Genomic DNA, 25356 nt, shown 5'->3' with positions numbered 1-25356 from the left:
CAGCACGTGCGCCGTGCGCTCGGACGCCGCCGTGCCCTCGGGTGCCACCGTACCCTTTGGTGCCACCGTACCCTCGGGTGCCACCGTACCCTCGGACGCCGCCGTCCTCAGAGCCTCGTCCCAGTCACCCCAGCCGCGGCTGGGACTCTGCAGTGGCCGGGCAGCTCCTGCCTCCCAGCACGTCCAACCACCTGGTGAGCGGCAGCTTTGGATAGGAGCGTTGGGGCAGCCAGTTGCTCTCAAACTCTGTCTAGAACCTCAGTCGGTACCTGGTGAAATTGCCTTTTTTTTCACTTTTCCGTGCGGAGGGTTAATATTAAATAGCTTCTTGCCACCTTGGCGAGGAAGGTGTGGCGGGGGTAGCCATCAGGGATTTGCTTCCTTTCTCCTTTGGGTGCTGGGGAGGGGGGATGTCTCGCTTGCCTAGATCCTCTGGTTGACAGGGCTGGGCTTCACGGTGGTGCCAGAGCCCCCCACCACCGAGCTACACCCCCCGCCCACGGAGCAGACTCCTGCCCCTCCGGACCCCACTGCCCCCCCAGCACCGAATCCGCCCCCTCCAATGTTGTAGCAGAATCCAGCTCCGCCTGCGCTACAGCTGCCTCTCCCACTTCCAGCGCCGAATCTCATCCCTCCTCCCAGGCACGCTCTGCTGCCGTATCCACCTCCCACGGAGCCGCTGCTGCTTCCCACCACAGCTGCGGGGAAGGACACAAGGCACGAGGTTACCTCTCATGCCACCACGACGTCTGGGAGCATCCATCCATCCATCCATCCATCCACCCATCCACCCATCCATCCATCCACCCACCCATCCATCCATCCATCCATCCACCCACCCATCCATCCATCCACCCACCCATCCATCCATCCACCCATCCATCCATCCATCCATCCATCCACCCACCCATCCATCCATTCATCCACCCACCCATCCATCCATTCATCCACCCACCCATCCATCCATCCACCCACCCATCCATCCATCCATCCACCCACCCATCCATCCATCCATCCACCCACCCATCCATCCATCCACCCACCCATCCATCCATCCATCCATCCACCCACCCATCCATCCATTCATCCATCCACCCATCCATCCCTCCATCCCTCCATCCATCCCTCCATCCCTCCATCCATCCATCCCTCCCTCCATCCCTCCCTCCATCCATCCCTCCATCCATCCCTCCACCCAACCATCCATCCCTCCCAGCCCACCGCGCTCCCTCGGCAGCAGGGAATGGTACTTACAGATGCTCACGGCGCTTTGGCACTCTCCAGACATCCTACAAGGAAAAGAAACAGCGCGTCAGCTCCAGGCAGAGCGGCTGGACTGGTCCAGCTCCACAAAGCCGGGCTTGGTCCATCAGACCACGGGCATAAACGACAGCAGCTATAGAGCCATAGTCCATGGCTAATGGCAACACCATCGGTATTTTAATAGGGTTGTGATGTGCCATGCTCTCCCCGTTGACTCAGCAGCACGCAACCAAGCTCTTGCTGTATCCTCACCCACCTGCACTCCTCTCCTTCCAGCAGCTTCCTGTAGGTCGCAATCTCAACGTCCAGGGCCAGCTTGACGTTCATGAGCTCCTGGTACTCACGGAGCTGCTGGGCCATGTCCTGCTTCGCCTTCTGCAGGGCTGCCTCCAGCTCGGTCAGTTTGGCCCTGGCGTCCTTTACAGCCACCTCCCCGCGCTGCTCGGCGTCCACGATGGAGCTCTGCAGGGTGGCACACTGGAGAACAAGATGTGGATGTGGTGAGAGCGGCCGGGGCAACCGCTCGGAGGTGAACCCATGATCCCCGATCACCTGGGCTCAGCTCTTCACAAATACAACAGGTTCTGTCCTGCTTACGGTGACTGTTACCAGATTATTTGCTTTTCGGGAGGCTCTGAAGGGCATTACCAAGAGCTCACACCCATTTCTCAAAAAAATATTCAGCGCCTACCTGCTTCTTCACACTGTCGATCTCAGCCCGTATCCTCTGGATCATGCGGTTGATCTCAGAGATCTCGGTCTTTGTGTCCCTGAGTTTGTCTCCGTGTTTGCCTGCGGTGGCCTGCAGCTCTTCGTACTGGTGGGCAGAAGCGAGAGGAGAACGTCAGGTCCACCACGAGCGGCTCCTCGCGTTCTTCCAACCGCCCCATGCAAGCCAAGGCGAGCGTGCACACACCAGGTCCAGCCCGGCTAGGTCGGAACCAGCGATCCGCGTGGTCCGAGCCACCACCAGTTACTCTTCCACCCCCTCCACCACCCGTGATCACAACCAAGGTGTGGAGCACCCACCCTGGAGCGGTACCAACACTCGGCCTCCGCCCGGCTCCTGTTGGTGATCTCCTCGTACTGCGCTTTGACCTCTGCGATGATGCTCTGCAGGTCCAGGTTGCGGTTGTTGTCCATGCAGAGAACCACGGAGGTGTCGGAAACGGTCTTCTGCATCTGGCACAGCTCCTGGAATTCCCGCCACGTCTGGATTTAGCCCTGCCACCGCTTCCTGACGGCATCACAACCCTTCTCCACCCCAGCGCCCCCCTCCAGAGAGCAGCTGGACCACTCACCATTTCGTAGAGACCCCTCAGGAAGTTCATCTCATCTGCCAGAGAATCTAATTTTGCCTGAAGATCCACCTTGGTCATGTAGGCTCCATCCACGTCCTGCAGGAGAAACGGGGAGTGAGAACCTTCTGCACCACTTTATCTAACGCTGAAGTGTGAGCCCCTTGGTGCCCCAGCACATCTGGGTGTCCTCGTTTACATCTGATGCTAACGAACCCGTGCTGATGGAAGCGAGACACCCTCTGAACCAAGATGTGTCTTCGTGTTAATAAAACAAAAAGGGACTTTACCTTTTTTAGGAGCACGAAATCGTTCTCGGCAGCTGTCCTTCTGTTTATTTCCTCTTCATACCTGTTGATTATAACGAGGTAGATGGAATCTGCTTGTTTTGGCGCCGGCTGCTGCTGGCAACTCGGCGCTGTTGGCCTCAAGACTAACGAAGGCGGCAAAAATAGACCTGCCACGAGGGAGATTTATGGACAAGCGCCGGCACTTCGCCCCTGCAGGCGAGTCCTGGCTCCTGCCGTCTCCAACGCCGTCCTGCGGGAACCCAGGAAGAGGAGCCCGACCCGAACCCAACCTGAGCCCCGTCCCGCGGCTGCGGCCGCCCCGACTCTCTCTCCAACACCCAAGGACCTCCAGGTCCTCGACCTTGGGGCGGGTGGTCGCTGGGGAGCGCGGAGCGGTGGGGGTGATCCAACACAAAATCCGTTTTTAGCCTCAGCAGGACAAGGGGTGGCGTTGATCTTGGTGAGACCCAGACTTGTCCCCACCACTTTTTGCAAGGCCAGTGGAAGCATCTCTCCAGGCTTTGTTCCTGGACTGGACAGGAACAGTCCAGTTTCTGACTGGACAAATTAATAAACTATAGCAGGAGAATAATCCTTTTTTTTTTTTCTGCCCCAAAGAAAGCTCAAAGCTTCAGATCTTGAGGGATATTAGAGGAAGGAACCCATGAGGAAATCCGTGAAGAAATTATAGTAGGGTTTAGCAACTGATCTAATTAGTTCATTAAATCATAATGTCACAGATTCCTAAGTGAGGAAGACAAACAGCAGAGGATCCCGCTTTAGTGAGAATCATAACTCTGCCAACAATACATATAGAGAAATACCTTGAAAACTCAGTTGATAAAAAGTTCCCCAGAACATTTTACATTTTCTGCTCCTTGAAACAAATGCGATATTGCCAATTCTCATGATTCCTTGAATTCCCTGACTGTTCCAAGTGAGTTTTTAGTCTCTATTTTTCCCCACCCCCCAACCGTGATGACCCCGAGGCCAACTCACCTGTGCTTGAAGTCTTCCACCATGTCCTGGAAGCTGTGCAGCTCTGCCTCCAGCTGGTGCTTCTCGCTGGCCAGCGCGTCCAGCTGCCTCCTCAGCCCGCTCACAAAAGCTTCGAAAACGCAGTCGAGGCTCCTGCCGCCCACCCCTGCGCTCCCCTGCTCCTGCAGGAGCTTCCACTTGGTTTCCAGGACTCGGTTCTGCTGCTCGAGGAACCGGACCTAAACCGTTGCAGGGACGGGTGGAAAAAGAGTCAGGCCTTTCCCAAAAGTATCTTTTTTGTTGTTTGGGTTTTTTTCCATAATTTTTCCCCATTTAATGAGTTTAACCTTCCTGCCTATTCCCCTCTCCAGGGTCCCGCGGGTGGGACCGCAGCTCGAGGGTGGGTGAAGCTGGGTCACCTTCCCTGTCCGGTCTCACAGCCTCTAAGCAGCAGAAACACAGCGAACTTCATCACTTCAGGGTTTTCTCTTTAAAAATAGGCCAAAACACCCAAAGGCCTCCAACCCACACACAGGCAGTCCATCGGCAGATTCCTCTGAGAATGTTCTGCACAGAGGTCCCACCAATTAGTACCAGCACCATGGTCAGAAGAACCAAGGAACCCGTTCCTGGGTTTCTCGAGAACCTTGGGGAAGTCACTTCTGCAGCCACCACCTCTCTTTGGGGTAGTTTGGGCAGGTTTGGCTCTCTGGGAGCTGTTGGGTGGGTATCTCATGGTGATTGCAACCAGCCCAAGCCACGGGGAGCTCGACCCTCCACCTCCCAGCCGCGGGCTGAGGTTATTCTCACCTTGTCGATGAAGGAGGCGAATTTGTTGTTGAGCTGCTGCATCTCCTCCCGCTCCTGCATTCGCACCCTCTGGATCTCGGGGTCGATCTCCAGGTTGAGGGGGGTCAGCAGGCTCTGGTTGATGGTCACCTCCTTGATGCCGCCCGGCGGGCAAGCGGGGAAGCCTTGACCTCCCATCCTGCCATCGAATCCTCCGCCAAGGCCACCGAAACCACCACCGACGCCTCCGCAGTAGCCACCACCAGCCCCAGCACCGTAGCCGTAGCCGAAGCCTCCTTGGCCACCAGCCCCAAAAGCTCTGCAGACACCACCACTGCCACCCGGTCCTCCCAGAGAGGTGCTTTTGCTCCCTCCCAGGCAATAGAGGCTCCTGCTGCTGAAGCCGCCGGCGTTGCCGGGTCCTCTGCAGGCTCCGCGGGACACGGAGCCGAACGCGACCCTGTTCATGCCCCCGAAGCAGGCGGAGCTGGAGCTGAACCCCCTGCCGAAAGCGCAGGACTGGCGAGACATGGCGCTGGGTCCCCGAGAGCGGAGGGAAGAGCCGAGCGGAGGTTGGGAGCGAAGAGGAGGTGAGTGCTGTGGGTGCTGTGCCTGGGTCCCCCTTTTTATGTGCTCAAGGTGTTGGCCGGGTGTCAGGGGAGTGGAGATATCTCTTTTTTTTCTTATTCTCTTCAATTGTTTCAAGGCTTGGAAGGATGCCCTATTCTCTTTGCCACCACCATGACCTGCCTCCAAACACTCCCTCGAGAGCTCAGGGAAACAAAGCCGTTGTTGGCGTTGCAAACACAGCCCCAAATCATATTTCTTTAGCTGCAGCTGTCAACTCGTCACGGGCCCCAGCGTCTGATGGCGATGACGAAGCGCCGCAGATCCCGCGGCACGTTACACCCCGGAGGGAGACCCTCGCTTCAGCCAAATCCTTCATTCTGAGCCTGACGGCAGGCGCTCGGTTCACCGAACCCCAACAAAAACGTGGTTTCCCCGGCACACCCTCCGCTGCACCCGGGTTCAACCTTGCGTGGTCCAAACCTCAGGTTTCACTTGCGTGGTCCAAAACTCTTTCACAACCAGAGAGCATTAGCCCTTGGCAGCGTTATAGAATCGGCTTTATGTCAATACAGACGACGCGGGAACAATATTAAGAAGGTGTTTAAGTCTATTTTAGAGCACCCTGACTGGCGTTTTGAGCCTGGAGGGACACGGAGGGGTTTGCAGAGACCAAAATATGTCGATATTTGCGTGTTGCACGCCCTCGGCTGTACCTCAACGGGCTGAGATCGCCGGGGTCTTTCCTCCTCATCCTCGTGGGGTCTCCGGCCACCGGCCCCCCCGCAGCACGTGGCGCTCGCCAAAGCCGCATTAACTCATTAGCCGGCTCTCATTGTTTGAAAAAAAATACAGCTTAATTGCCTAACTGCTTTTAATTTATATTTTAATGAGCAGAGGTGTCTGAAGGTGCCTTCCGACTGAGGATCTCCGTTCATCCTGCCATTAAAAAAAAATAAAAAGCCATAAAACTTCCCCCCAAACCACAAGCTGCAGCCAAAGCCCTGACAATGAAAGCCAAGGCTGTAATTATCCCTTTCATTGGAAACGCTTGTGGGACAGGTTTGGGGAACCAGTTTCAGCTCCGAACCCGTTCACCTCTCACTTTTGCTTTGCTTTTTTTTTCTTTTTTTCCTGCTAACCTGCAAATTTCGTTGCATCTCTGCAGGACGGGAGGACTTTTCCTCCCCGACCTCGCCAGGCGCTCCTGGAGCTGCAGGATTTTCAGCCCACGGGGATTCGCATTGCAAGGAATGGGGGGAAAATCATCTTTCCCCTTTGGCGAGGAGCGTCCTGCACGCCCCGGGGCTCTGGGGTCCAGCTGGTGGTGGGGACGCGGTGGGGACAAAAGGAGGGAAGTGGCTTGAACCCGAGTTCTGGCCGGGGGAAGGAGGTGGCGGCTGCATCTCCCTGACCTTGCGCAACCGGCGGATCCGCCGAGAGAAGGAGCCGGTTGGAGCCCGGGAGGAGCTGCCGGGAGCTCCCAGGGGACGGCGCTTTGCTCCAGCACCCAGCGTTGCTCCAGCACCCGGCGTTGCTGCAGCACCCAGCGTTGCTCCAGCACCCGGCGTTGCTCCAGCACCCGGCGCTTTGCTCCAGCGTGGCGGGTGGGAGAACCCAGCTGGGGCGGGGGGGCGCTTCCCAAACCCACCCCCTGTCCCAGGGATGAGTGTGGGATCTTGGAGTCATCACAGTTTGGGTTGGAAGGGACCTTCAGAGGTTACCTGTCCCATGAGCAGGGACATCCGCACCAGCTCAGGTTGCTCAGAGCCCCGTCCAGCCTGGCCTGGGATGGTTCATCCACCACCTCTCTGGGCACCTGGGCTCTCACCACCCTCGTCTCGGACGCTCCGGTGCTTGCTGGGACCGACACACCCGGAGCGAAGCTCCTGAGGATCCAGCGGTGGCCACCAGCACCCACCCAGCACCAGGACGGTGGCCGAGCGGCAAAGGCAAAGCCTCATTTTGGTTGGGAAAGACCCTCAAGACTGTCAAGTGCAACCATAACCCACCCCTGGCACTGCCCCATGGCCCTGAGAGCCTCATCTCTGTCTGTCCGACCCGTCCAGGGATGGCGACTCCAGCACTGCCCTGGGCAGCCTGGTCAATGCCCTTTGGGGAAGAAATCATCCCAAATTTCCACCCTCAGCCTCCCCTGGCACAACCTGAGGCCGTTGCCTCTCATCCTATCCATGCCCATAGGCATCCCCTGTATCCCCATGGACCAAACCAGGGGCAGCATCCGAGCTGCAGCCCCCGCAACCTCAACCAGGGCGACGCAGAACCCAAATGCACCCGGTTTCACCCCAAAGTGGCACCGGGACCGTGTTCAACCGAGAGAGCCCCGCTGCGCCAAAGAGCGAAGCAGCTGGAGGCTGCGCAGCCGGCGATTACCAACCGGGCAAATTGCAGGGCTGGGGCGGGAGCTGGGAAAACCATGAAAGCAGAAAGAACAAGGCGGGTCCCCGGGGAGATCAAAGCGGGGAGTTGCGGCAGACGGGGCGGCACCCGCGCGGCTGCCGGAGCCGCGGCCGCCCAGACGGAGCTCAGAGCGGCCCGGGGAGCCCGCCGCCCGGCCCCGGCCCCCCCGGGCGCCCGTGCCGCCCGAGCGCCCCCCCCCGCGGTGGCAGCAGCGGGGCCAGGGCTCCCGCGAAACCCATATTCGGGATCATTTCGGACGGGGAGCGGGGACCCCGCTGGGGAGATGAGGAGCAGCTCCCGGGGATATGGGGGCGGGATTTACCCCAAGGAGGGGCAGGATTGACCCCCCAGGGGTCCCGCAGCTTCTGAACAGCCCCAGCGAGGCCAGCGCCAAGCCAAACAACCGTCCCGTGGGGATACAGAGCCGCTGGACACCGATTTTTTCCGATGTTGGGGAAACCCAGCACCAAGAGTTCCTTTGTCCACGCTGGGGGCAAACAAGGACACCAAAACGGGGCAAATTTTGCGGGGAAAGGGTCATATTGAGTACACCGAGGGTGGGAATTGCACCTTTAAGCGGTTTGGGGCAGTTGAAGAGAGTTCGCAGCGACAGAACGTCCCACTGTCCGTCCCCCACCCCGACAGCGGCGCCTGGGGCCAGAACTTCCATTTTTAGTGAAAAAAAAAAAAAAAAATGAGGAAAAATGGGTTTGAAGCCTCGTGGAAATGGAAAAGCTTCTCTGAGCGCCCACAGGTTGGGCAGGAGGATGGAGAGGACGGATCTGGGGGGTTGGCGGTGCGAACCGATGGGTGTCCCTGCGTCCGTCCGTCCGTCCGTCCCTCGCCAGCCATCCCGCAGTCCTCGGGGACGGTAAATGCAGAGCACCCTCCAAAGGGCAGAGACCAAACCAGCCAGCCGAAACCACTAAAAACAGGGGGACCCTTCCCCACCACCCTATCGCACTCTTGCCTGGGGGGTCACCAGGGGACACCCCGTCGGATCCTGGGGTGTTTTCCAAAAAAAAAAAAAAAAAATTAAAAAAAATAGCAACAAACTCAGCACCCTCCCCAAAACGTGCCGGATCTGGGGGTGCGTCCCCCGTGGGATGGGGGGAGCGGCCGGAGGGGACGGGCGGGGGGACGCTGGGGGTCAGGGGCGTTTGGGGCTCGGGGGCAGCACCCCGGGCAGGGCGCAGGGGTGTGCGTGTGAAAATCCCTGAGCCGAGCTCAGGGCGGATCCCGGCCCTGGCGCTAATTACAGGCCTAAGCCCGTCAGCAAGCCCGGTCTTGCTGCTGCACCCCGAACCGCGCCTGGGCCCGGGGGGGCGAGCCCCCCCGCTGTGGGGCAGGGAGCCCCCCCGCTGTGGGGCAGGGAGCCCCCGCGCCCACCCAGGCTCCCGGATTTGGGCTGTCCCCGCCGTGGGGGCGGCTCTTTCCCACTGCCCCCCCTCGCAGCGTCGCATCCAAAGGGGACCCCGAAACGCCGGGGGTTGGGGGGGCCACAAGAGGGTAATTTGGGGGTGAAGGAGCTTGTTCTGGTGGTGGATGGAGGCGCGAAAGGGGCTCGGAGGGTCCTGCAGGGACGGAAATGGGGGTTCAGGTCCCATCGCTGGCAGGAAAGTTTGGGGGGGGCACAAAACACCCCGCAGCCCCAGAGGAACCCAGGCGTCCGGGTGAGCCCTCCCAGCTCCCCCCCGTGACCCCGGGACACCCCAAAAGCAGCAGGGCCCCCCCCAGCCCCAGGGGTACCCGAAAAACACGTGGGAGCCCCAGCACGTCGGTCCCGGTGAGTCACGGCCCCACCCGCGGGACGAGCTGAGTCGGGCCCCAGCCCGCCCTGCCCGCCCCCCCAGCCCGGGGGGGCTCCGGCCGCCCCGAGTCCCCGCGGACGGACCCCAGGGAGGTTAAATCAGCCTGGGGAGGTCCCCAAGCTGCACCCCCGCACCCGTGCCTCGGTTTCCCCACCCAGGGCAACACCTTTTTAGGAGGGGACACGGGGTTTTAACCCCCCCCCGGTGCCCCTGGGTCCCACAAAGCCGTGGGGTGATGCCGGGGACCCCCGAGGTGTGTGTCCCCCCAGTGTTCCCAGTCCCAGCAGGGTGGGGTGACACTGAAACCAGGGGTGTCACCACAACCCCGCCCGCAACAAAGTGCCGCCCAAAACCGCCCCCCCCTCCCCGCCCTGCCCGGTCCTGCCCGCGGGATCGGCCCCGCCAGCACCCATGGGTGCCGGGATTTGGGGCGCCCCCCCCTGGGGACGGGGGTGATGCAGAGCAGGGGTGCTGCCACCCTTGGGGGGGCTCGAGCACCGCCCCGGGACGCCTGGGTTCCCCCAAGATCCAGCCCGCCCCGTGCCTCAGTTTCCCCTGCAAGGTCGCGTCTCCACAACCCGCAGCTCCTCCGAACGGGGTGGGGGGGGGGTCCATGGGGCTCACCGCCCCCCGTCCGCAGCCCCGATTGGATGCGGATCGCCCCCCTCAGCCCCCCAAATGCTCAGGGGGGTTGAAGCCGGGGGGGTCACGGCTCATCCCCCCACTCCTCCCTGGGGGGCCGAAGGGGCCCCCAGCACCCTGCCCCCCCCGCTGGGTGCCCGAACCCAAACCCGCTCCTCTGCCGCCCCCCAGCGTCCTGCGAACCCCGAAACCAGCCGGGGGGCGGGACCGAAGTGCCTGTGGGTCCCTAAACCACCCCCCCGCCTCGAGCCGGTACCGGCCCCGCTTTGGCCCACGGGCCCCCCAGGCGCTTAGGACCCCCCCGGGGAATGGGGGGGATCGGGGGACTCCAACGCCCCCGGGCCCCCCTTTCGCATCCCGTCAGAAATGTAGGGGGACCCCTCCAGCCCCTGGGGTGCAAAGTGGCCGAGGGGGGGCACCGCGCATTGCAGGGGGAGAGGGGGACAGGGACCCCCCCGGAGCACGTTAATTAGCTGCAGGCGGTAATTGCAGACGGCAGGTGTCACCTCCGGCCCGGGAATGGGAGCGGGAGGTTACACCCCAATTTCGGGAGCACCCCAATGCCCTGGGACCCCCCCGGCCCCACAGCGCAGCCCCCCCCGCCGCTACGGGGTCACTGGAGGTGCCGGGGGTGCCGAGACCCCGCCCCCATCGCACAGCCCACCCCGAACCCCCAAATCCGCCCCCGGCACATCCCACCTGAGCAGAATCTGTCCCACCCCCACGAGCAGCTGCTGCTAATTTGTTAATTATTAACGAGGGGGCAAAGTCCCGTCTGCCATGTGCCGGCTCGGAGCCGCTGTCCCCCTGGGACACCCCGGGGATGGCTCTGAGGGGGGTCCCCGTGTCCCCCCCGTGTCCCCCCCGTGTCCCCCCCGTGTCCCCCCCGTGGTACCCCCGTGTCCCCCCCGTGTCTCCGCCACCAGCGGCTCAGATGGCCCCGGTCGTGTCCCCTGTCACCTCAAGGGTGGGATGGAAAATCTCATTAAACACGCACCCCCCCCGGCTATTCCCTGCACTGGGGGGCTGGGACCCCCAAACCGGGCTGCATCACCCCCTCCCTGTGCCCCACATCAGGTGAGGGATGGGGGGACATGGGTGGGCACCCAGGGACGTCCCCCCCTCCCTGGGTGACTTGGGGTCTCTCACTTTTGGGACAGCGAACCCCACGGCGGGGGGGGATCCCGCGGCTTTTTGGGGTGCAGAGGCAGCACCCCGGGGGCTCAACCCTCTGCTGACCCCCCTGAGAATCCCCGGGCGGGGGGCTGCTGTGACATGACGGGTGCTGTCACCTGGATGCCACAGGGACCCTTGGTTTGGGGGAAAATACCACAGGATTTGGCCAATTGGATTTTGAATACAGCCAAGCGCGCCCTCGTTACGGTCAGCGCTAATGAGGGCTGTAATTAACACCCCGCAAGGACTGGTCCTGGGTGGACACGTCCCCAGGGCCCCCCCGTCCCCAAGGGCAGCAGCTCCCGGCGCTGACATTTCCCAAAAAACTCCCCATTTCCGAGGTTTTATTCCAGCAGCGGAGCCCCGGGGCGGGGGCCAGACCCCCCCAATTCACACCCCGCAGCTCTGATGGGGACACGGGGGGGCCAGGACGGACGGGGGGGGGGGGTGTGGGACAGTGGGGGGGTGGGGGACAAGGCGGGGGTGTTGGGGACAATGGGGGGATGCAGCCCCCCGGTGGGGGCCGCAGGGGCACTGGCTCAGGTCGCCCTGGGAGGGGGGTGCAGAAGGGGGTGCTGGGAGCCCCGCAGGGGCTGGGTCCCGCAGAGGGACCCCCCCGTGGCGGTGGGGGCTCAGCTGGCCAGGACGTCGGAGGACTCGGACACCAGTTTCCCATCGCGCGTCTCGATCTTCTTGATGACGATGGCGCGGGACTTGGTGAGGGACGAGCTCTCCGGGGAGGGGAGGGGCACGGCGTAGCTGGAGCTGGCAAAGGAGGTGCCGAAGCCCCCCCCGAAGCCCCCGCCGAAGCCCCCGCCGAAGCCGGCAGCTGTGGGAGAGGGACCAGCCATGAGCGCGGTGACACCGAGCGGTGGCACCGTCCCCGTTTTGTTAAAAAACAAGTTTCTCCTTTAGCGAATTTCCCTGTCAGCTTGTCCCGGTTTTGTTACAAACGAGTTTCTCTTTTAGCAAACTTCCCTGTCAGCTAAAGCCTTCTTATTAACTGCGTTTTCTGAAAAGTTAGATGCATGTTTTGGTGGACATAGCGATGGAATGCGGGGTCATTGATAATGATGCATCTCGAGATGCGCAAGCATGAGGTGACTGAAACCGACCAGCTATGTATTCCATCCCATTCGTGTGATATTTCATATAAAAGTGGGGGATCATGAGGATCTCGTCCCTTTTCCTTATGGCCAACACTGGGAGAGGACTCTGCGAGTTGTCCCTGCGAACTGAGGCCAAGTGACGGACTGAATCCGGCTCCGGTTGGCTGCAGAGTCCAGTCCAGGACTTCCGGGTGCCAGAGCAGTTGCCGGGACTTTCAAGGTTGGTTTTGTATATTTTGTATTATTTTCTCTATTTTTATTGGTAGCACTAGTAAAACATTTTTAATTTTTCCAACTCTCTTCTCTCTGTCCTTCCTTCCCTCCCAATTGCCTGTCCTTAGTGGGAAGTGGGAGAGAAGGGGTTAACAATACATCTGCCACGGTTTATTGTCACCCCGCAATCAAACCTCGACAGGCACCCAAGGGGGGGTCCCGGCTCCCACCCCCCCGCCTTACCCGAGTACCCCGTCGTCTTGGTGTGGATGCTCAGATTTTGCATGCCCGACTCCAGCCTGCCAGGAGAGAGACATTTTGGGGTGGGTAGGGACAGTGACATGCACCAAATATTGGACGGGGGGAGGTTAAGGAACATGACCAAGGCCATGGCGGGGAGGCGGTGGCAGAGCGACACAAGGTCCTCAGGGTTGTGGCTGCAGCCTGGAGCTGCGGGTACCCGGGGTGGGCTGGGGGGAGGATGACGACACACCCTGAGTGTTGGGTGAGGGTTAAGGGACATGCCCAAGGCCACGCGGGGAGGCAGTGGCAGAGGGACATGCAATCCTTCCAGTCGTGTTTGCAGCCTTGAGCTGCAGGTACCCAAAGTGGAGATGCGGAACGTGGAATAAAGGACATCCACGGGATGCTGGCTACGGGATGCACCCAGGATATGGCATGCGGGATGCAGGTCCCATGGTGTCACCCCCCTTGGGTGCCCTCACCTGCACTCCTCGCCCTCCAGCAGCTTCCTGTAGGTCGCGATCTCGATGTCCAGGGCCAGCTTGACGTTCATGAGCTCCTGGTACTCGCGCAGCTGCCGGGCCATGTCGGCTTTGGCTTTCTGCAGCGCGGCCTCCAGCTCGGCCAGCTTGGCCCTGGCGTCCTTGAGCGCCAGCTCCCCGCGCTCCTCCGCCTCGGCGATGGCCGTCTCCAGGCTGGCTCGCTGCGACCGCGGGGGGGACACGGAGAAGGGGCTGGGGGCGTCCCTCGTGCCCCAACGTCCCCGGCGCTCCAGCATCCTTCGTGCCGCAGCATCCCGCAGCCCCCATGAAACCACCCCAGTGCCCCCAGCGTCCCTCACCCCTAAGAATCCCATGTCCCCATATCCCCTGTGCCCCCCCAGGATCCGCCACATCCCACTGCCCCTCACCCCCAGCATGCTTTGTGCCCACCCCAGTGTCGCTTACGTCCCACCATCCTTCGCCCCAGCATCCCCGGTGCCCCCCAGTATCCCCTGTGCCCCCCCCAGCATCCCCCACGTGCCACCGTCCCTCGCCCCCAGGATATCGACCCCTCCTCTAATCTGGGGCTGCCAGCGGGGGGTCCATGGGGTCCCGGGGGGCTCGGGGCCCCGGGGGGCTGGCGGCAGCGGGAGGAGGGGCAGCGTCTCCCCAGTTTCACCGCCCGGGGTGTGGGGGGGGCTGTTCCCAGACCTGGTTTTTCAGCGCCTCGATCTCCGCCTGGATGCGCTGGATCAGCCTGTTGAGCTCGTTGATCTCGCTGCGGGTGTTGCGCAGGTCGTCCCCGTGCTTCCCCGCCGTCGTCTTCAGCTCCTCGTACTGCGGGGACACCACGGCGATGGGGCTGCCGTCCCGCGCACCCCCGCCTCATTTCCCGCTCCCCGCAGCGCCCCAGAATTGGGGAGAAACGCGGCGGGACGCGCCCGCGCCGGGGGGGACGCGCCGGGCTGGGCTCGGCGGCTCCGCTCGCGGTTGGAGCCGCGATCGCTCCCACGCAGCAGCCGCCCCGGGGCAGGGAGGGGGTCCGGAGGCTGAAGCCGCAGGGAGGGGGAGGATGGAGGCTGCGCTGCCTTCATCCCGGCCGGAGGAGGCTCCTCCATCCGTCCCACCTTGATCTGGTACATGCTCTCGGCCTCGGCGCGGCTGCGGTTGGCGATGTCCTCGTACTGCGCCTTCACCTCCGCGATGATCCCGTCCAGGTCCAGGCTGCGGTTGTTGTCCATGGTCAGGACCACGGAGGTGTCGGAGATGTGGGACTGCAGCACCCGCAGCTCCTGCGGGCACCGAGGGGGGGTCAGGGCAGCTCGGCGCGCGTGTGGCCCCCCCACCGAGGGAGCGGACCCCCAACCTCCTCGTAAAGCTGCCTCAAGAAGTTGATCTCGTCCGTCAGGCTCTCCAGGCGCGACTCCAGCTCCACCTTGTTCATGTAGGCTTCGTCCACGTCCTGGGGACAAGGCAGGTGGCTCGTCACCGCCCCGGGTCATCAGCCCCCCGGCAGAGCTGGGCCCCCCCAACTCACCTTTTTGAGCAGGACAAACTCATTTTCCTTCTCGGTGCGGTGGTTGATCTCTTCTTCGTACCTTGGGGAAGAGAGGGGGCTTGGAGCTGGGGACAGGGGGGACGTGGGGATGTGGGGCACAGGGATGCAGGGTCATGGGAACGTGGGGACATGTGGACGTGGGGATGCAGGGACATGGGGACACGGGGATGCAGGGACATGGGGACATGGGGGACATTGGGGACACAGGGATGTGGGGATGTGGGGACATCGGGGAATACGGGAATATGGTGACATGGGGACACAGGGACGTGGTGACGCAGGGATGTGGGAACATGGGGAACATGGGGATGCAGGGACATGTGGACATGGGGATGCAGGGACGTGGTGACACAGGGATGTGGGAACATGGGGGATACGGGATGTGGGGCCACAGGGATGCAGGGACATGGGGGACATGGGAACATGGGGATGCAGGGACACAGGACCCCCCTCGCAGTGGCAGACCCCCCATCCCTGCCCAAAGCCACCCCAATGATACCCAAAGAGGACCCTCCGTCCCCATCCCAGGCACCCCTGCGCCCCCTGGGGACACGGTGCCACCCCTGGGGACAGCGCCAGGGACTGACTTGTTCTTGAACTCCTCCACCAGCCCCTCCATGCTGCCCAGCTCGGCCTCCAGGCGCAGGCGCTCCTGGCCCAGCCCGTCCAGCTGCCGGCGCAGGCTGGCGATGTAGCTCTCGAACAGCCCCCCCATGTTGCTGCGGGGGGGCTGCTGGCTCTGCAGGAGGCTCCACTTGGTCTCCAGCATCTTGTTCTGCTGCTCCAGGAACCGCACCTGGGGTTGGGGGGGAGGAACGGGGGGGTCGGTGTCACCCCAACACACACACCCTGGGAATTCTGGCCTGGGAATGGGGGGGTGGGACACGCAGAGAGGGGGCAAATCTGGGGTGCTGGGTGTAAATTTGGGGTCCTGCGTGCAAAGCTGGGGTGCTGGGAGGAAGTTGGATCAGGGGTGCAAGGCTGGGGGGTGCTGGGTGCCCTGCAAGGCGCAGGGGGCAAATCTGGGGTCCTGGGTGCAAACCTGGGGCGCAAGGCTGGGGGGGGTCCTGCGTACAAGGCTGGGGTGCTGGGTGCTGCTTTGCAAGGGGAAGACAGATCAAGGGTCCCCGGGTGCAAATTTGGGGTCCTGGGTGCAAACCTGGGGTGCCAGGAGCAAGGCCAATCAGGGGTGCAAGGCTGGGGGGTCCTTCTCCAAGGGGCCCGAGGGGTCACAATGTCCCCAAGGGGCTCAGGATGTACCGGAAGGGTCCGGGAGGTCCCTGAGGGGCTCAGGAGGTCCCTGAGAGGGTCTTAACGTCCCCAAGGGGGTCTCGATGTCCCCAAGGGCCTTGGGAGGTGCCTGGAGGGGTCCAAAGGTCCCCGAGGGGCTCAGGAAGTCCCTGAGAGAGTCCCAATGTCCCCAAGGGGGTCTCAATGTCCCCAAGAGACTCAGGATGTACTCGAGGGGTCCAGCAGGTCCCTGAGGGGGTCTCAGTGTCCCCAAGGGGGTCTCAATGTCCCCAGGGAGCTCAGGGTGTATCCGGAGAGGTCCGAATGTCCCCGAGGGGCTCCAGAGGTCCCCGGGGGGGTCCCTGCGTTCCCCCGGGGGGGGTCCCAGCCCAGCCCCACCTTGTCGATGAAGGAGGCGAACTTGTTGTTGAGCGTCTTGATCTGCTCCTTCTCCTCCTTGCGCACCCGCTGGATGCTGGGGTCGATCTCCAGGTTCAGGGGGGTCAGCAGGCTCTGGTTGATGCTGACGGCCGCGATGCCACCGCCCGTCCCCGTCACCACGGCGGGACCCCGGTACAGCCCGGCCCCGTAGCGGCCGTAGGCGCCGAAGGCCGAGGCCGTGCTCATCCTCACGGCCGGGCCCGCGGTGTAGGAGCGGGAGCTGAAGGGGCGGCCGGGGGCGGCGGAGCTGCTGCTGCTGCGGACGCTCTTCCTGGTGATGGTGACCGACATGGTGACACGGGCGGCGCGGGCAGGGGGGACAGAGACGGGCAGGGGGGTGGGAAGTGGGAAAGGAGGTTGGAAAATGGAGAAGGAGGTTGGAAAATGGGAAAAGGAGTTGGAAAATGGGAAAAGGAGTTGGAAAATGGGGAAAAGGAAGTTTTAAAATGGGAAAGAAGTTTGGAAGACGGAGAAGGAGGTTGGAAAATGGGGAAGGAGGTTGGAAAATGGGGAAGGAGGCTGGAAATGGGCAAGAAGGTTGGAAAATGGGCAAGAAGGTTGGAAAATGGGCAAGAAGGTTGCGCGGAGTTTGCAGGCTGGGCGAGAAGGTCGCAAGAGGGTTGCAAGAGGGTTTGCAGAAGGTTTGCGAGGAGGCTGCGCTGGGTCGGCAGGAGCCGGCAGCGCTGGGGCGGGAGGAGGCGGCGGCCGCGGCCCGACCGGCAGGACGGGTTGGGGGGGCGGGCGGGGCGGGGTGAGCGGCGCCGCTTTATATCCCCGAGCGGGGGGAGGGACCGGCTGGGGGGGCCGGGGCAGCCCCGGCAAGCGGCACCTGCTGCTGCGCTTAACCCCTTCGGGGGGACCCGCCGGGAGCCGCCGGGATGTACCGGGATCAGCTGGGATGTACCGGGATGTACCGGGATGTACCGGGAGCCGCCGGGATCCGCTGGGATGTACCGGGAGCCGCCGGGATGTACCGGGATGTACCGGGATGTACCGGGAGCCGCCGGGAGCCGCCGGGTCGGGCCCGGATCGCGCCCCCCCGGGAGGTCCCGCGGGCGATGGGGAGAGTGAGGAGGAGAACGCGGGGGCCGGGGGGTGGGGGTGCTCACCCCAAAAGGTGTCCCATTGGCACCCTGAGCCCCCAGGGTGTGCCCCCAACCCCTGTCCCCAAGGCATGTCCCCAACCCATCCCCAACCCCTGTCCCCAGTCTGTATCCCCAACCCCATGTCCCCAACACATCCCCAGCTTCATGTCCCCAAACCCTTCCCCAACCCCTGTCCCCAACCCCTGTCCCCAGTCTATATCCCCAGCCCCATGTCCCCAAACTACATCTCCAAGTTCGTGTCCCCAAGCCCATGTCCCCAGCCTACAGCCCAAACCTGCGTCCCCAAGCCCCTGTGCCCACCCATTGTCCCCAATCCATGTCCCAGATCCCCTGTCTCCAACCTACATCCCCAAGGCCCAAGCCAGCCCCTGCTGTCTGTCCCCTCCTGCCGTTCTGGACAAAACTCTGCCCTCAAAATGGGGAAAAACCCACCAAAAAAAAATGAACATTTGGCTGAGCAGGACTGGGCTTGTCCCGCACGGGAGCAGCGGGTGCTGGGCCCAGACGGCACGAGGCACCCACGAGCGCAATTTGGGGCTTGGTTGGGTTTATTTGGTCTTGGGGTGGTTGTAGTTCAGGGAGTGACCGGGAATGAGGGATAAACCCATGCAGACACCTTCTCATGCAGCCCTCTGTCTCCCCAGGGAGGTCTGTCCATCCCTCCATCCATCCATCCATCCATCCATCCATCCATCCATCCATCCCTCCCTCCATCCATCTGTCCCTCCATCCATCCCTCCACCCTGGGACAGACCCACCCACCCTCCTGAATCCCCAGAAACCCCCCAAGTCCAACGCTTGGATCAGCATCACCTTGTTGAATCACACCGGGGTGGGACACTCCTGAGCCCCCCAGCTTTGCTCGGGGGGGGTCTCAAAGGCCACCAAAACTGTGACATGTGGGAAGGGGATGTGATTTGCCTCCCCTGTCACCCCCAGGGGCTGAAAGCGGCCGTGGCCTGAGGAGGGGAGCTGGGAGGTTATCCCACCCCCCGCAAGAATCTCTGCCCTCCAGGTTCCTCTCCAGCCCTGGAGACCTCTCCATCCCGCCCAGCTCCTCTTATCACGAAGGAATTTGCATTCCAGGCAAATACCTCCCTCCCCACGGAGATAGGGCCGGCAGGAGCTGGGGGGGGCCTGGGTGGGCGCCGGGTCCCGGCAGGGACCCGCTGAGACCCCCCAGAGCCGGCAGGAGCAGCTCAGTCCTGGAACACAAGCCAAGCCCTGCTCTGCTTTGCCCCCTGCACTGGGGAAACTGAGGCACGGAGGGCAAACGGGACAGGGAGGGGGGCAAAGAAACTTCCCTACGACCCCCGAAAAGCCACCCTGGGTGAACCCCGAATCCACTCAGCCCCTGGGTGGCCCCACGTCGTGAATCCCCCACCCCAGTCACCCCCGGGGGTACAGACCCCCCCGCGCACCCCCCACCGCCAGGGGCTGGGAGGGAGGAGGAGGATGGTGGGTCCGGCTGCAGCTTCATCGCTCAGGAATGCGGGAGGACACAACCCCTGGGGGGCGAGACGGGGTGTCCCCACCGTCTGGGGGACGTGGGGTGGACGGTGGCCCTGGGGGGGTCAGAACCCCGGGGACCCCCAGCTCGGCCCCTCCCGGGGCAGCTCCGGCGCCTCCATTTCCTCGTCCCCGCTCATCCTGTCCCCCCCGCGGCGGTGTCACCCTCAAAGGAGCCGAAATGGCGCAGGTTTGGCAGAGGGACAAACCCCCGGGCGGGAGCTGAGCCCTGGGGGGGCGGGAACGGGGCAAAGTGGGGCAGGAACGGGGCGAAATGGGGCGGGAATGGGGCAAACTGGGTGAGGAACGGAGCAGGAATGGGGCAAAACGGGACAGGAACGGGGCTGGGGTGACCAAGGGGACGCAGGGACAGGGGAAGGGGACAGAGCCCCACATTCCTCAGGCAAAAGGGGCCGGAGTGGGGCCGGGGGTGACGCCAGGATGGGCCCCCCCAACCAGCCCTGGAAAGTCCGGGGCCGGGGGGGGGCGGGTACAGACCCCCCCTCACCTCTGACTCAGCCCTTTACGGCCCTGCCAGAACAAACACGGGCAGGGCCGGGAATTCGGGAGGGGGGGAGGCTGCGGGGACCCCCGCCTGTGTCCCCCGCCCACGCGAGTCCCCCCCGCCGTGCAAAGGTGCAAAGGTGCGGGGCTGTGCACGGCGGGGGGGTCTGCGAGACGGTTTGGTTGTGCAAAGGTGTGTGTTTGTGCAAGGGTGGGCGCTTGTGGAAGGCGCCGGCGCCTGGAAACGGGCGCTTGTGCAAAAGTGCACAGTCGTGCAAGGTGCAAAGGCGCGTGTTCCTGCTAGGGGGCATGCTTGTGCAAGGCTGTGTGCTTGTGCAAGGTGAGCGTTTGTGCAAAGGTGCATGCACGGGCGAAGGTGCGTGTTTGTCTGTGCAAAGGTGCGTGCCCGTGCAAACTGCGCGCTTGTGCACGGCGCATCCTCGTGCAAAGGCGCGTCCTCGTGCGAAGGTTCACGCTCCCGAGCGCTGCAGCGGGGTGACCCCTCCCCACCCGCAGCGCCCCCAGGACACTCCGTCCCCCCCCAAAGCCACCGCTGTGACCCCGCTGGGACGTGCCCACCCACACGCCCCCCCCGGGGCTCCAGCCCCCCCAGCCCGCAGGGCCGAGACTCCGCAGATAACGCTGGAATTCCCCCGTGCCCCCCCGCGATGCTCCGGCCCTGCTCCGGATCAGCCCCGGGGGGCGATAAGGGCTGGGGGGGGGACACGCACCCAGTAGTGGGGTGTCCCTGAGGCTGGGGTGCTGCCCCGGGGTGGGGGGGATGCCTGGGTCCCCCCGCCCCTCCGGGAGAGCCCGGGCAGGATTCCTGGAGCGGAGGGGCGGCATGAACCCCCCCGGGCCCCCCCGGGACTGTCCCCATGTCCCCACGGGGGGCCCACACCGACCCCCCCGCCCCGGGGTCTCTGGGGTCTCCCCCACTTGTGACCCGCAGGGACAGGGGGGGTCCCGCCGCCCCCGGGGTGGGGCGTGTGTCAGTGGGGGGATGTGGGGCTGGTGTGCAAAGGAGGGGAGAGCTGGAGCTGGGGGGGTCCCCAAAATGTGCGGGACCCCCCAAAACTTGTGGGATCCCCAAAAATATGTGGGGCTGATCCTCATCCCTCTGTCCTAGGGCCCCCCAGGTTATGGGGCAGCCCCCCACCCTGCGCGCCCCAAGAACAAAGCCCTGGGCTGGCTCCAGCCCCACCTTCCCGGGCGCAGGGGCCCGGAGCGGGGCCGTGGGGAGGTGCCGTGGGGCCGCCCCCCTCCTCGCCCAGCTATAAATCGCACCCGTCCCTTCGTCCGTCCATCCGTCTGGCTCGGTCCGTCCAGCTCCTTGGCCGCTCCGCTGTCCCCGTCACCATGAGCTACTCCCGCAGCACCGTCTACTCCAGCACCCACCGCTCCGGCGTCCCCTCCAGCATCGTCACCGGCCGCCGCTTCGCCCCCCTGAGCAGCGCGGCCAGCGTCTACGCCGGGGCGGGGGGCTCGGGGTCCCGCATCTCCGTCACCCGCACCAGCAGCCTGAGCAGCTCGGGGGGCGGTTATGGGGCCGGCTATGGGGCTGGCTTGGGGGGCAGTGTGTTGTTGTCGGGGTCCGGGGTGGTGGCCAACGAGAAGGAGACGATGCAGGAGCTCAACGACCGCTTGGCCTCCTACTTGGAGAAGGTGCGGAACCTGGAGCAGGAGAACCGGCGCCTGGAGGTGCAGATCCGGGAGGTCATGGCCAAGAGAGGCCCCAGCGCCCGGGACTGGAGCCACTACTGGGACGTCATCGAGGAGCTGCGGGACAAGGTGGGGGTCCCCGCGGCATGGGCGGGTCCCCAAGGTTGGCCGTGGCAGCGGGGGGTTAAGCATTAACCCGGCGGGTGGTGGAGCGGGCTGGACTTTGCACCCCCAAGATGTCACCGGTGTGGGGCCGGACGTCTGCGGGGGCTTCATTTGAGGGGGTGAAGGGACATGACCAAGGGCACGGGGCAAGGCGGTGTCAGAGAGGGTGCAGCGAGCCCCACACCCCCCCAGTGCCACCTTCTCAAGGTCGCCCAAGCGCCAGCCGTGCCCGTCCCAGACGCCTGGGTCCCTCCGCGTGAACCCCCCCGCTGCTTTATCGCTGTTTTCCCAGGGCGAGGTCCCCCCGCCCCCCCCCGCAGGAGCGCGGCAGCTGCCAAAGTGGCACCTGCCTGGGTGACGTGGGCGGGTGGCGGCGGGGGGGTCCCGCGCCCCGGTGACGGTGTCGTGTCTGTGTGTCCGTCTGTCCCCCCCACACACACCCCCAGATTTTCGAGGCCACGGTGGACAACGCCCGGACGGTGCTGCAGATCGACAACGCGCGGCTGGCGGCCGATGACTTCAGAGTCAAGTGAGGGACGGGGGGACAGGAATGGAGGCAGGAGTGGGATTGGGAATGGGGGCGAGAATGGGGATAGGGGTGGGAATGGGGTTGGGAATGGGATTGGGATTGGGAATGGGGGCGGAAAAAGGAATAGGGGTGGGAATGGAGTTGGGAATGGGAAAGGGATTGGGAATGGGGTTGGAAATGGGAAAGGGATTGGGGATGGGAATGGGGATGGGAATGGGAATAAAGGTGAGAATGGGGGTGGGAATGGGAATATGGATGGAGATGAGGTTGGGAATAGAGATGGGAATGGGGATGGGGATGGGAATGGGGACAGGGACAATGAATGGGGAATGGGAATCGGAATGGGGACAGGGGCAGGAATGGGGATGGGGACAGGGGTGGGAATAGGGGTGGGACAGGGATAAGAACACAGATGGGGACAAATACAGGGATGGGGTTGGAGAAGGTAATGAGGATGCGGACAGGGATAAGAGCACAGATGGGGACAGGGACAAGGATGGGGCTGGAGATGGAGATGAGGATGGGGACAGGGATGCAGATGACAGGGCAGGGATGCAGATGATGTGACAGGGATGCGGACGATGGGGACAGGGATGGAGATGATGGGACAGGGATGCAGATGACGGGACAGGGATGCAGATGATGGGGCAGGGATGCAGATGACGGGACAGGGATGGAGATGATGGGGCAGGGATGGAGATGATGGGGCAGGGATGCAGATGACGGGACAGGGATGCAGATGATGGGACAGGGATGCAGAAGACGGGACAGGGATGCAGATGATGGGGCAGGGCCGGGGCCCCGGGGCGCTGAGCGCGGTGTCCCCAGGTACGAGGCCGAGCTGGCCATCCGCCTCTCGGTGGAGAACGACATCGTGGGGCTGCGCAAGGTCATCGACGACACCAACATGGCTCGGCTGCAGCTGGAGGGCGAGATCGAGGCCCTCAAGGAGGAGCTCATCTTCATGAAGAAGAACCACGAGGAGGTGGGGAGGACCCCGCCGGTGCGGGGGTGGGCCCGGCGGGGACCCCGCGGTGACACCGGCCCCTCGCTGTCCCCCCCCAGGAGGTGAAGAACCTCCAGGCCCAGATCTCGGACTCGGCGCTGACGGTGGAGGTGGACGCGCCCAAGTCGCAGGACCTGGGGAAGATCATGGCCGAGATCCGCGCCCAGTACGACGCGCTGGCCCAGAAGAACCTGGAGGACCTGGAGAAGCAATGGGGGCGGCAGGTGGGTCCGTCCCCCCCCAAAAAAACCCTGCACTCCGGGGTCCCCAGGCCACTGGGTGATGCTCCAGGGGGGTGTCTTCTCTTGGGGATGTCAAGCCAAGGGGTGGCAACAGCCCCCAGCGCAATGGGGGGGTCATCTGGGGGTCCTGACATGAGGGGGAACCCCAACGTGGGGGGGTGTTCCCCTGGGGGTCCCCAGTGTGACATGGAGGCACCCCGCGAGGAGGACTTGACCAAATGGGGTCCTGGCCCAAAACTGGGGACACTCCTGGGAGACCCCCATTCCATAGGGGACCCCAAGACCTGGTAGGGACTTTCTCCGAGAGGGTCCTGGTCCAACATTGGGACCTTTCTGGGGTGACCCCCATCCCATAGGGGACCCCAAGTCTACAGTGGGGACCTTCTCCAAGGGGTTCTTGGCCCGACATTGGGGACATTCCCCAGGGGAAACCTGTCCCAGGGTGACCCCACCCCTACAGGGGGGACCTTCTCCGAGGGGTTCTTGGTCTGGGGACGTTCCTGGAGGACGTCTGGTCCTGGAGGACCTCTATCCCACAGGGACCCCACCCCTACAGGGGGGACCTTCTCCAAGAGGGTCGTGGTCCAACCCTGGGGACGTTCCCGGGGTGACCCCCATCCCAGGGGGTTTGCTCCTCCCGGGGTGGCTTTGCCCTCCCCGTGTTGGGGTGGGCGCTGACCCCCAAGCCCCACGTGCGTGAACCCCCCAAGATCACCGAGAGCACCATCGAGATCACGCGCAGCAGCAAGGACGTCGACACGGCGCGCAGCACCGTGGTGGACCTGCGGCGCACCGTCCAGACGCTGGAGATCGACCTGGACTCCCTCCGCAACCAGGTGCGTCCCCCGCCAGATCCCACCTCCGCGCCCCCCGCGGCGCGCCCCCCGGGCGGCGGCGCTGAGCCCCGCGTGCCGTTCTGCAGAAGGCCGGGCTGGAGGCCAGTCTGCTGGAGGTGGAGAACCGCTACGGCGTGCAGATGGAGCAGCTGCAGGGGCTGATCCTGCGCGCCGAGGCCGAGCTGGCGCAGCTGCGCGCCGAGCTGCAGCGCCAGGCTGACGAGTACCAGGCGCTGCTCAACGTCAAGGACAAGCTGCAGGCTGAGATCACGACCTACCGGCAGCTGCTGGAGGGGGGAGAGGAGTTCAGGTAGAGGGGACAGGGGGGACACCACGGGTGGGGGGTCCTGGACCTGTTGGGAAGGGTGGGATTGGGGTGGGAAGGGGACAGTGGTGGCATCTCACAGGGATGAGTCCCAGGCGATGGGGTGTCCCAGCTCCATCCTTCGGGATGCTCTGGGGACAGCGAGGGGACAGTGGTGGCATCCCACAGGGATGAGTCCCAAGTGACATGATGTCCCAGCTCCATCCTTCGGGATGCTCTGGGGACAGCGAGGGGACAGTGGTGGCATCCCACAGGGATGAGTCTCAGGTGATGGGGTGTCCCAGCTCCATCCTTCGGGATGCTCTGGGGACAGCGAGGGGACAGTGGTGGCATCCCACAGGGATGAGTCCCAAGTGACATGATGTCCCAGCTCCGTCCTTCGGGATGCTCTGGGGACAGCAAGGGCACAGTGGTGGCATCTCACAGGGATGAGTCCCAGGTGATGGGGTGTCCCAGCTCCACCCTTCAGGACACTCCAGGGGACAGTGGTGGCACCCAGAAGGGATGAGCCCCGGCTGATGGGATGTCCAGGTCCCATCGCCCTCAGTTCTCTGGGGACGGTGGTGGCACCCAGCCGGGATGAGCCCAACCTGCCCGCGCACCCCAGCTCCATCCTCCAGGACACTCCAGTTCCGTCACCCCTCGGTTCCTTGGGATGACACTGGAGAAGGGTGGGGGAGTGACACATCCAAGGGGGTGGCACAGGGAAGGGACGCCCGGGGGGTCCCCCAGCCGCCTCAGCTGTCCCGTGGCCCCCCCCTAGCCTGCAGGACGCCCTGGAGAAGGAGACCACCAGCACCACCACCCAGAGGAGCACCCAGCGGCTGGTGGACGGGAAGGTGGTGAGCGAGACCAAGGAGGTGAAGGTGCGGACGTACTGAGCCGCCCCAGGGGACACCTGGCACCCAGGGGGGCCCCCCCGGGCTCCCCACACCAATAAAATGGCAATTTCACCCCTTGG

General features: G+C 63.7%; 3 protein-coding genes across 3 annotated transcripts; 1 reads left to right on the top strand and 2 right to left on the bottom strand.

The window, feature by feature from the left end:
• Positions 1 to 423: 423 nt before the first annotated feature.
• LOC136000624 (keratin, type II cytoskeletal 4-like) lies at positions 424 to 5149 on the bottom strand. Its single transcript, XM_065654555.1, has 9 exons — positions 4640 to 5149; positions 3851 to 4068; positions 2852 to 2912; positions 2565 to 2660; positions 2293 to 2457; positions 1955 to 2080; positions 1520 to 1740; positions 1255 to 1289; positions 424 to 698 (listed from the first exon to the last, which is right to left on the bottom strand). Exons 1-9 carry the CDS (start codon positions 5147 to 5149, stop codon positions 424 to 426), a joined length of 1707 nt encoding a protein of 568 aa, XP_065510627.1.
• Positions 5150 to 11591: 6442 nt separating this feature from the next.
• On the bottom strand, positions 11592 to 17240 carry KRT8 (keratin 8). Its single transcript, XM_065654563.1, has 9 exons — positions 16470 to 17240; positions 15428 to 15636; positions 14820 to 14880; positions 14649 to 14744; positions 14410 to 14574; positions 13994 to 14119; positions 13283 to 13503; positions 12801 to 12856; positions 11592 to 12064 (listed from the first exon to the last, which is right to left on the bottom strand). Exons 1-9 carry the CDS (start codon positions 16800 to 16802, stop codon positions 11868 to 11870), a joined length of 1464 nt encoding a protein of 487 aa, XP_065510635.1. The 5' UTR covers positions 16803 to 17240; the 3' UTR covers positions 11592 to 11867.
• A 3702-nt stretch (positions 17241 to 20942) lies between these two features.
• KRT18 (keratin 18) lies at positions 20943 to 25334 on the top strand. Its single transcript, XM_065654556.1, has 7 exons — positions 20943 to 21421; positions 21904 to 21986; positions 22815 to 22971; positions 23052 to 23216; positions 23945 to 24070; positions 24157 to 24380; positions 25159 to 25334. The coding sequence occupies exons 1-7, from the start codon at positions 20990 to 20992 to the stop codon at positions 25274 to 25276; spliced, it is 1305 nt and encodes a 434-aa protein (XP_065510628.1). The 5' UTR covers positions 20943 to 20989; the 3' UTR covers positions 25277 to 25334.
• The last annotated feature ends 22 nt before the right edge of the window (positions 25335 to 25356 follow it).

This window comes from Caloenas nicobarica, chromosome 33, assembly GCF_036013445.1.
Source record: "Caloenas nicobarica isolate bCalNic1 chromosome 33, bCalNic1.hap1, whole genome shotgun sequence".
Classification (NCBI taxonomy): Eukaryota; Metazoa; Chordata; class Aves; order Columbiformes; family Columbidae; genus Caloenas; species Caloenas nicobarica.
Note: the sequence above shows the minus strand (reverse complement) of the source record. Positions and strands in the feature narration are given on the sequence as shown.